The 10,743-nt window shown below is 30.0% G+C and overlaps 1 protein-coding gene across 1 annotated transcript; it reads right to left on the bottom strand.

Moving 5' to 3' along the window:
* Nucleotides 1–784: 784 nt before the first annotated feature.
* Nucleotides 785–3,617, bottom strand: LOC109178730 (heparanase-like protein 3). The gene is made up of 9 exons (XM_019328270.1): nucleotides 3,302–3,617; nucleotides 3,077–3,113; nucleotides 2,793–2,976; nucleotides 2,549–2,688; nucleotides 2,021–2,251; nucleotides 1,738–1,927; nucleotides 1,520–1,645; nucleotides 1,343–1,442; nucleotides 785–1,262 (listed from the first exon to the last, which is right to left on the bottom strand). Exons 1-9 carry the CDS (start codon nucleotides 3,536–3,538, stop codon nucleotides 888–890), a joined length of 1,620 nt encoding a protein of 539 aa, XP_019183815.1. The 5' UTR covers nucleotides 3,539–3,617; the 3' UTR covers nucleotides 785–887.
* Nucleotides 3,618–10,743: the final 7,126 nt, after the last annotated feature.

A 10,743-nucleotide genomic window follows, 5' to 3' on the forward strand; every position in this document is an offset into this window, starting at 1 on the left:
ATAGTGAAATGAAACTGCAGTGTATATAAACTGAAACTAAATAACATTTCACATATTTGAGTGTATATTATACAATGAAGCTGTAATTATATCAAAATGATCATGTAGTTGTGTTTTAATAAAACTATAGTGTATATAAAATAAAATTAAATAACATTTTCACATATTTGAGTCTATAAATATCGAATGAAACTATAGTTATATCGAAATGAAACTGTAGTTGTGTTCAACTGAAACTGCAGTGTATACAAAATGACACTGAATAACAGAGTTACTTTTTGTAAAAGGGTGCGAAACGGCGGAAATAAACACTGTTAATTTTCATTTAAAAAAAAAAAAGACGCGCGGTGCATAATATAATTTGTCCATTTTACATTTGTTACGGCGCACACAATTATTTATTTATTGATGTTGTAATGAAACTACAATTTGTATAAATCGAAACTGCATAACAGATGTCAAACATTGAGAAAATTAAATTGTAGTTGAATTAGAATAATACTTTAGTTGTGCTTTAATAAAACTACTGTAGGTATAAAATGTAACTGAATTGCACGTCTCACCCCGAATTACAATTTTTTTTACTAATTCATATCCCAATAAAATAGCCCCCGGAAGTCATATCCCCATCAATAACACACCAAGACATGCCTCTTACGCGCCAAGATTGCAACTTTGTTATGGTTAATCTAGGTTTACCCTCTGAACATATTTGACAATATTTCAGTTATGAGAGCAATTCATTTGCAGATTGATATCTTTGTTTGCATCTTCCATCATCTTCTTTCAAGAAAGAGAGAATACTACTCAAACTTTTTGTCTTCTGCTTTTTCTATTTTTATAATCATTTCAAGAATCCCTTCTGGGAACAAGCACTGTATCTGCCCCTAAGCTTTACAAGCAGGCTGAAACACATATGGTATATGAGCAAAAACAATGGAAAAAGGAGCAACCGTTATGGGCTCCAACGAGCTCACAAATTGAGGCTGCAAGGAAGGTATTTGCCCTGATGAATCAACACCTAATTCCTTCCCATTTAGCAACATAATCTGGCTCTGTATATCTCCATTCTTGGCTGTCAGATGATACTCTTCTCTACTCTTGGCTTCTGCTTCATAAATCTGAGGCACCAGAAATGCTCTCATTCTAAGGCTATGATCATCTCTGTGTCTGCTATGCTCCATCACAGTTCCATTGTAATCAACTATCACCTTCGCGGACGTTTTACCATCGAGGTTGATCAACAGTAAGGTAATCCCTTTCTGCAAAAAGAGAAATTGTTATCAGATCAAGAAAGCAATTAAGCTCCTACTTGGCTATCGAAAATGTTGATTGAACTTGCAGATTGCTTGGCACAGTGAGCATAAGCCCGGATTTTCTTCGTCCCCGAGAAGCTCGTTGCCAGAACATTTCTTCCCATTAATCGATGCCAAAGAAGCGCACTGTACAACACATAGTTAGTGTGCAGCAATATATATATGTCACAGAAAGGGCAAAACCCGCAAATTGTGTAAATAACCTGTAGTAATCTGGATTTGGTACAAAGGAAGTGATGTTTAGCAAGCCATAGTTTCCACCTATAAGTGACTGTCGACAGTATGTCTTCGTGCCATATTTTGCAGACATCCCGAGCTGATCGAGATACCTAACAATTTATATATTTTCAAGAACATGTGACTCAGCATAGAACAATTTAAACTTTAAAGCTAAGAATCATGAAATTCTGCTAAACATTACCAGAAGCTATTAACGAAAGCATTGGATACATGGTTTCGTCCACTGTTATATGACCCTCCGGCCTCACCAACCCAAGAATTCACCGAAGTTCCAGAGTTCTTGAGGAGGCTAAGCAGTTGACTAAAAATACTAGCCTCACCATCAAGAAAAGATGGATCAAGGATTTTCTCAACAAGGTGTTCGTCATTTCCTATTACCCAAAAAGGAAACTGCTCCTAAGATCCACGATGCAATATAGGAATATAGGACTAAAACTAGTTTGTGTATTTATCTGATCAGATACCTGGGCCGAGATTATATATGTGGCGAGTGATCACATCCAATGAGTTGTGTGTTTTGTCTACATATTCTTTGAACCAATCTGCTTCAAAGAATCCTCCCGGTCCTATAATCAGCGGCTTAGCTTCTACGTCTTTGTATATAATCTGCACTATGTTGTGCAGGCGAATTGTGTCTGATGCATACAGATCTGCTGGGATGCTTACCCCAACTCCATGTCCACTCAGTTCATTCCCTGATCACGAAAAACAATTTAAGGTTTTGGTAAGCTTCACAAGTATATATATAAAGGTCAAAACGCTATCTCAAATACAAACATACCATTTCTAACTATAGACAATACTTATTGCAAGATGTTTGAAATGCCAATTCATGTACTACATATGTGAGTCTCGTCTTGAAACATATTATTAACAAGTGTGATCAAAGATTTACTTTAAATGAACAGATACTACACTGTAACAGAGTCAGTAGCACTCAAAAAAAAAAAAAAAGATTTACTTTAAAGACGAATGAGTTTAGGTGATCTAACCTAGCTCCCAACCGTGGATGGTGTAACCCTTTTTGACAGTATATCGGATAAACGATTCAGCATTTGTTGAATTCCAAGGGACATTAGGGTGTGATGGTCTTCGTCCATAGAGAGCGTTCAAACCGAAAATAATAACAACACTGTATTGGACACGAAATGCCATTAAGTTTTCTGACTTGTACCCAACCACAATACTGATTAGTTCAAATTAAACCAGAAAATTAAAGGGCAATTGGTATTTTACCCAGATTTCTTGAAGAAGGCATTTAGTTCATCCCATCTAGACAAGGGCAGGCAACCCTGAGAGTAATGAAACACTTCTCTGTCCTTCCTTACAAATGGAAGACAGGGTTGGGTTTGATGTTCAGTTTCATAGATCAAAACATCTTGCAAAGTGCCTCCCAACCTAATCTTTAGTGGTGAGAAAGCTGCAAATTAAAAGATGGTTAATTAGGCCCCAAGAATTTGTTAAAGGAGACATGTAAAAAAGTCAGAGTTTTGTTTGAAACTCAACCACAAATCCCATACCTTTTATGGCATTCAAAAGTATTGCATTGCTAAGATCCTGTGCAACCAATACAGGAATCAAATTTAGCACCAAGTTTAAAACCCAAAACACTACATTTCAGTATCAAATTAAAGAAAACTGCAAAATTCTTCACAATCAAAGCTTCAAAATCAAGAACCAGAAAATCTACAGCACAGTATCAAAAGAACCAAACACATATGAGACCCAAACAACATTAAACATACCAATTTCAGGAGAGAAGCATGGTCCCAAGAACAGGTACCATAATCACACTTATCAAAAGGCCACCAATCCAAGGTAGCACAAATGAAATCACTGTCTGTTATTCCAATGGCACTCTTCCCATTTATTAACACAGTCCCTTCAACAACCTCTGAGTACCCAAAACTGAAGCTCAAACTAAGTATACTAAAAACTGCCAGCACAAAAAACCCAATACCCAAACCCCAAGAATGACCCATTACTAAGAACTTGAGCTAACAACTTCAAGCTCTATATAAATCTACTGTGTCTCAAAATAGTATTAGTTGGGTTGCTAGAAAGTTGTCATTGGGGGGTTATATATGAGTTCACATGAGTATAGTGTAACAAGGGCTAATAGACAGATCAGACGAGATAATGTTAATCTAAATATAAAAAGTAGGTTGATTAAAAATGGTAATAATAAATGAATAAATTTTTACAGATTGCATTGGTAAATTATACTTTGTTTTTTCTTTATTGTACTTCTTATATTTATTTTCTAAATTGAGAGGTTTATCTTTTTGAAAATTATCAAATTCTCTTTACATTTAATTTGTTACAAAAATTAAAGAATAGTTTTCAATTTAATGCAATGTTTTTTTCCTTTTACGTTAATGACTAAAATGATTATTAATTTAATACAGTATAATTTTTCCTTTTATGTTAATGATGTTAATGATTAAAATGACTATCAATTCAGTGTAGGATTTTTTTTCCTTTTACGGTAATGATTGCATTTATAATAGTATATCTAGGTTCTGTTTGGTTCATGGGTTTAGAAAATAGGAATAAGAATTAAAATCGAGTTAATACCCAAAATCATCTTCGATTATAGTGGTTTTTCTCAATTTTGTCCTAAACGATTTTTGTGACTTAATATAGTCCCAGAGTTTTGTGTTTTGACTCAATTTCGTCCCAGACTTTTGTGTTTTTGCTCAATTTAGTCTCCCATTTGTTATTCCATCCATTTGTTGTTAAATAAATAGACAATTCAGTAATTTTAATATTGGCATCTCTTTATTCATAGACATGTGAAGTGCGAAATCCCTCTTTTTTTACGAATTACTCCCAGAATCATTTCTAAAGCTGCGAATATAAAATTTGATTCGTAGGTTTGAGAGTAACTCTGAGTGTAATTCGTGTAAGAAAGAGAGATTTCTCACTTCGCAGGTTGAAAGTAAAGAGAGGTCAATATTGATATTATTGAATTGTCCCTTTATTTAATACCAATTTGACGGAATAACAAACGGGGGACTAAATTGAGCGAAACACAAAAGTCTGGGACTATATTAGGTCACCAAAGTCGTTTAGGACGAAATTGAGAAAAACCACTATAGTCGAGGATAATTTTGGGTATTAACTCAATTAAAATCATAGTTAATGTTTAGTTGACAACTTTTTAAACACAACTATGAGATTTGATTACACCCATTCAATTAATTAAAAATCTCATTCGCAATTTAAAAAAAAAAAAAAAAGGTATCATTCCATTTCATTGGTAATCTAATTTTAAAGTTTGAATTATTACTTTTAGATTTTTGTTTTGATTTTTTTGTTCATATTGATGTTTTGGATGTCATTATATTAGGATCAATTGTTTTGATTTGTTGTTTTTGTATTTTTAAAATATTTATTCCCATTATAGGGTCATACACAACCAAACATCAATATTGATAATCATTCCAATTCCAATTCCACCCTACTACTAAACATGCAAAATACTTTCACCAAAATCTATTACCATAACCAAATATCTGATTCCCATCAACACACCCTTAGTATTTACATTTTAAAGAATATTGATTGAAACTTTTAGCAAAAAAATGGTGACCAAAAAACACACTTAATATGCATGTATAGTAGTGCCTTTTAGTTTTATGAAAATAACTAGTTTTCACGTGCATTGCGCGAATAGAATAATGTTCAATATTTATTTTTAAATAAGTATTTCAAAGTATATTAATGTAAAATTATTTTTAAATGAATTTATTTATTTAAATCGGTAATCCAAAATATATGATTGAATGTAAAATAATATAGGAGAAATTGATTATAATTATCACTAAAATAAATGTTTGCAACTTTATAATAACTCTAGTCTAAATACTTTGTCTAAAAATGATAGTCTAAATAAATACTACTTTTGATTTGAATTTCTCTAAGTCTTCTTAATTTTCTTTTGGGTAGCATTGTCATTGTCTTCATCTTAAATACTTGTCCTCTTTGTTTTTATTGGTAGTGTGTCATGTGCAGTTGAGTTACCGGTGGTAGTATAGAGGGCAACGACATGCAATGAGATTATGATGTAAGAAGATGTGAATTTGTCTTGTTGTGTATATGACTAGGATCTTAGTTGTACAATAAATTCTTGATTTTGCAAGCGCCTATTAATATTTGATAGTTGTAGTTTTTTTTCCCTACATGTTTCATGTGTTGTAGATTCTCGATCATGTGAAAGTATTTTAACAAAATATTACAAAGTAATATTTATTATATTTGTAGAAGGTTCATGAGTAGTATCTCTTATTCTAGTTATATATATATATATATATATATATATATATATATATATATATATATATATATATATATAACGTGTTTACTTGATAGTAACAATAATAACTATGCATGTAGTATGAATACTGAGTGTTTTATTTTTAATGTTGACGCTGATTTTGTCACTAATTCAAACAAGTTGAGTCTAGAAAATGAAATGAATTATAAATTTATATTAGTTCTAATATATTTGAAAGATGCATAATAACTATTTGGCATACAGGATCAATGAATGTTACAATGATGGTTATTTTGAAATTTCTTCATTTTTGGATTTGCAAAATTGATTGCAACATTGTTGTAGGCTCTACATTTTTTCAATGCATCAAGTGTGTCACACTGTTCTATTGCCCTACATTGGTATTTTTAATGAGTTTTAAATGTAGCTAAGTAAGATAATAATCTAATTACGTACTATTTACATATCATTATCAGTGGTTTAAAAAAAAAAACATATCATTATAAGCATAAAAGCATACCAGTCCTTTAGGTGTTCTACTCGAGTTATTTTTTGTTCAACCATTATTGTTGAATGAGTTCTTGTAGATCGATAGAGAAATTCCAAGTTTATTTAATAAATAATATTAGATAATGTAGTAAAGATTTATACATTTTAAATCATCTTAATAAAGAAATATGATTTACGTTTAAAGTGAACAACTATAATGTAGTCCAGAGATATTACGGGGTAGTTACCCGCTTCAATTTCTTGGATTATTTGAATACTCTATTTGTCAACAAATCCTCTCCAAGTAGTTAATATGATTGACTTCAAACTATTTTTTATTTTTTACATGGTATTAATAAAATACTTGGTAAATAAATAAATAAATAAATATATATATATATATATATATATATATATATATATATATATATATATATATATATATATAACATATTTTGTATTATAACTTTGATATTTAATTACAAGATAGTGTAAAAAGAAGACAATGGACAATGTAGTAAATATAATTAATTAATGAATTTGATGGTAAGGAATATTTGCATGGTAGAAAACAAAGATAATATAACTAATTAGATTATATATCTTTTAAATTTTTTGTTAATGAATAATTTTTTTTTGAATAAAGGCATTATAGACGTCTAATTATAAATTAAAGAAATGCATATATATTATTTTTGTTGTATCTACTCATTTATTTAATTTAATAAGAATAATAATAAAATGAGATACTTACTTTTCATCCCAACAATGAAGTTATTGCAGATTTCTTTAGGTAACCAAACATGAAGAGGAATTTGTGCGGATTTTACAATTGTAGGTATTGAAAATCACAACGCAACTCATAAAGTAACTGACGGAAAAATAATCATTCACTCAAAATCAAATTATTCAATATTTGGAACAATTCTCAAAATTGAAAACTATTTTTTATCCAATAAATAAAATTGCTAATATAATACACCAAATCCCCTACACGGTTAATTCTTTTTCACAAGCATATGTCGTACCATGACATGTAAACCAAAACCCTATTAATTGATAGGAACATAGTCCAACCAATTCCACCAAAAATATAAATTTGTATAAAATTAGAACTAGTAACTTCCAAACATGGCAGGATTGAAAAGAAGTAAATGTCTCAAACATCCTTGATCATTAGCCATATATTGAATAAACATCACTATAAATAAAATAATAAATACCATATTTCCTACAATAGTGTAGAAGTGGGTAGGAGATCAAATTAGGTTGGTTTGAAGTCAATCACACCCCCCCCCCCCCCCCAATATATATATATATATATATATATATATATATATATATATATATATATATATATAGGAAAAATGGCACTTTTTCCCCCTGAGTTATATACCTATAGCATTTTTTCCCCTTAAATTATTGAAGTGGCTGTTTTTTCCCCTGAAATGTTAAATGGACATATTTACCCTTAAACTAAATATTTATTTTATTTTTTTCTCCTACAAATTATGACCATAATTTGGTTCAAACTAAATAAACACTATAGCAACCAAACCGAAACATTCCAATTACAATTTAGAATCGAAATTCGATATTTAGAGTTTATTAAAATCGTGAACCGGAACGGACGGTTCATGTTCCGAACTGAAAAAATAAAATACATTTATTGTTGAATTTAGACTATTTTAAAATAAAAAATAAAATTTTAAAATAAAGACGGTTCAAATCGCGAATCAGATCCGGAACCGGCGGTTCACGGTTCAAGATTCAATTTTTTTGATACATAATTTTAATAATTGACATTTAAATATTGGGTTCTAGATCTGAATTATAACCGTAAACTATTAATTCGATTGCTTTAGTATCCGGTTCAATTCAAACCGAACCGTGATCATCCCTACGTATACGCAATAATTTGTTGGAGTAGTAAAATAAATAAAATGTTTACTTTAAGGGTATAAATGTCAATTTAATATATCAGGGGGAAAAACACCACTTTTAGAATAATTGAGGGGGCTAATGTGCTTACCTAAATAATTGAGGGAGAAAAAGTAATATAAGTATATAACTCAGGGGTAAAAAGTGTCATTTTCCCTATATATATATATATATATATATATATATATATATATATATATATATATATATATATATATATATATATATATATATATATATATATATATATATATATATATATATAGAATAAAGTTCAAATGCGGCGGGGTCTTCCCGTGCGGCGGAATTCCAGAATACACCAACAGTGTTAACAATATGCACCAACAGTGTAACAAAAACACACCACAATGAAATGCGATAAAACATCACAAAATACACAACAGACAGAAAAAAATACACCATATAACTCACCACCCCCAATGGTGTATTTCTGAACAGTGTATGGTGTTTTTACTCACACCTAATGGTGTGTGTTTGGTGATGCAGGGCTCTGTTTACTCTGTTTTTTGTGGTGTATTTTCCTAACGTTGATGGTGCATATTTGTTGAACTATTGGTGTTGCCGCACCGTAAGACATTGCCGCACCTGAACTCGCCTATATATATATATATATATATATATATATATATATATATATATATATATATATATATTTATATTTATATTTATATTTATATTTATATATATGAGATCATGTGAGAATTAATCTCAGCCGTTGAGATTAAGTTTTTGGATGGTCTTGATTATTTATGTTTTTATCAAATTATTAATTAGATTATTAAGGCGTTTTAGACGTTTGGTTGGTTTTTAAATATTAAGTAGGGGTATTAAGGGTAATGTCTCACATTTGTGTCCATTGGAAACTGGTAATTCCGTATTTTGCTCCATAGCCGGATTATGCTTTCCTTCCACTTCTTTCTTTTCGCTTCTTTGACTGTATATCCGAATGTTTTTGGGTTTGCGTTTCTATACATTTGTTAGAGTTTTCTTTTCTCTTATCTTGTTTGTTCTCTACCGGAATAATATGGACGACTCTACTCTCCGTCGCTCAAAACGTCGTGCTATTAGACTATCATAATTTGTGACATGATTATTTTCAAAATTTTAGACTATCATAATTTGTGAATTACCAAAAATAAGATTAGTTTCAAAATTTTAGACGATCATAATTTGTGAATGACCTAAAAATAAGATTAGTTTCAAAATTTTAGACTATTATAATTTGTGAATGTCCAAAAATTATGTTAGTTTCAAAATTTTAGACTATCATAATTTGTAATAATAAAAAATAAGATTTGTTTCAAAATTTGACACACGATGACATGATTTCATAGTTTCATATATTTATTATTTGACTATCATCTCTATTTTACTTTTCTTTTTTTAAAAGAGAAAAAGAAGAAGATGAAAATATGTTAATTTGTGGTCCTTAAAAATAAAGAGAAAGCTAAGCACGATAAAGTTATAAGTAAAACTAATAATTTTGGATATTATATCTAGTTCTTTTTAAAATAGTTATTTTATTATTATTATTTTTTCATTTTCCTGCCTCACTAATTTGCTTCCCTAAAAAAGATTTGTTTAAAAGGTCTACATTTGTTTTGTTTTGTTTTAAATTTATTTATAAAAAGGGGTCGTGTTTGGCACTATATGCTTGAATTGATCACATAATAGTGAAAAGTCACATGTTATAGAGATGTTCTGAAGCAAAAATCATTGAGAGAGACAAAATGGGAGGCTAGAGAATACTTTTATTTCTTTCTCTTTTGTTTTTTTGAATAAATTTTTTGGTTTATTAGGCAAACCGTAAAATTTACAATTGTCAATTTTTGTTGTTTTCTTTGCTTTCTTATTCACTGACCATCAAGAGATAATTGTTCATTTGTTTCCGATAATAATGCCACCCTATCTTCAAATCTCATATGTTTGAGCATCGATCAATTAAACCAAAACAAATTGCAATTCCATAATTGGAGAGAATTGCAATTTTACGGAATTGCAATTTTCTCCAACTAAACTAGGAATTGTATATACATGGAGTTTGGTATAGTAAGAATATAATTACAATTTTATATTACCAAACGCCCTATTATTTTATATGGAATTATGGATCTAGCTTTGAGCTGAACTTGAAATATTGTGATTACCAATAAGTAAATTATTGAGCTGACTCGTCTAGAGTTATAGTGTAAACTCGATCGGTTGCAAGAAACTTGTCACTGGGAATAAAATGAAATTTTTTTAAGAGTGTACCAAGGGCCAATAGACATATGAATAAGACATAATAAATGAATAAATAATGATCGAGTATTAGATGAATGGGAACTTTGAAGATATATATGGTCGGAATCTCACTACAAGAAGTTTAGTGATATCGACTTAGAAAATAATGGATGTCTTACTTATGGAAGGGGTAGTTCTGGATTTATTGTTTAATTAAGTCATTGAAATCGATAC

This window comes from Ipomoea nil, unplaced genomic scaffold, assembly GCF_001879475.1.
Source record: "Ipomoea nil cultivar Tokyo-kokei standard unplaced genomic scaffold, Asagao_1.1 scaffold0869, whole genome shotgun sequence".
In the NCBI taxonomy this organism is placed as follows: Eukaryota; Viridiplantae; Streptophyta; class Magnoliopsida; order Solanales; family Convolvulaceae; genus Ipomoea; species Ipomoea nil.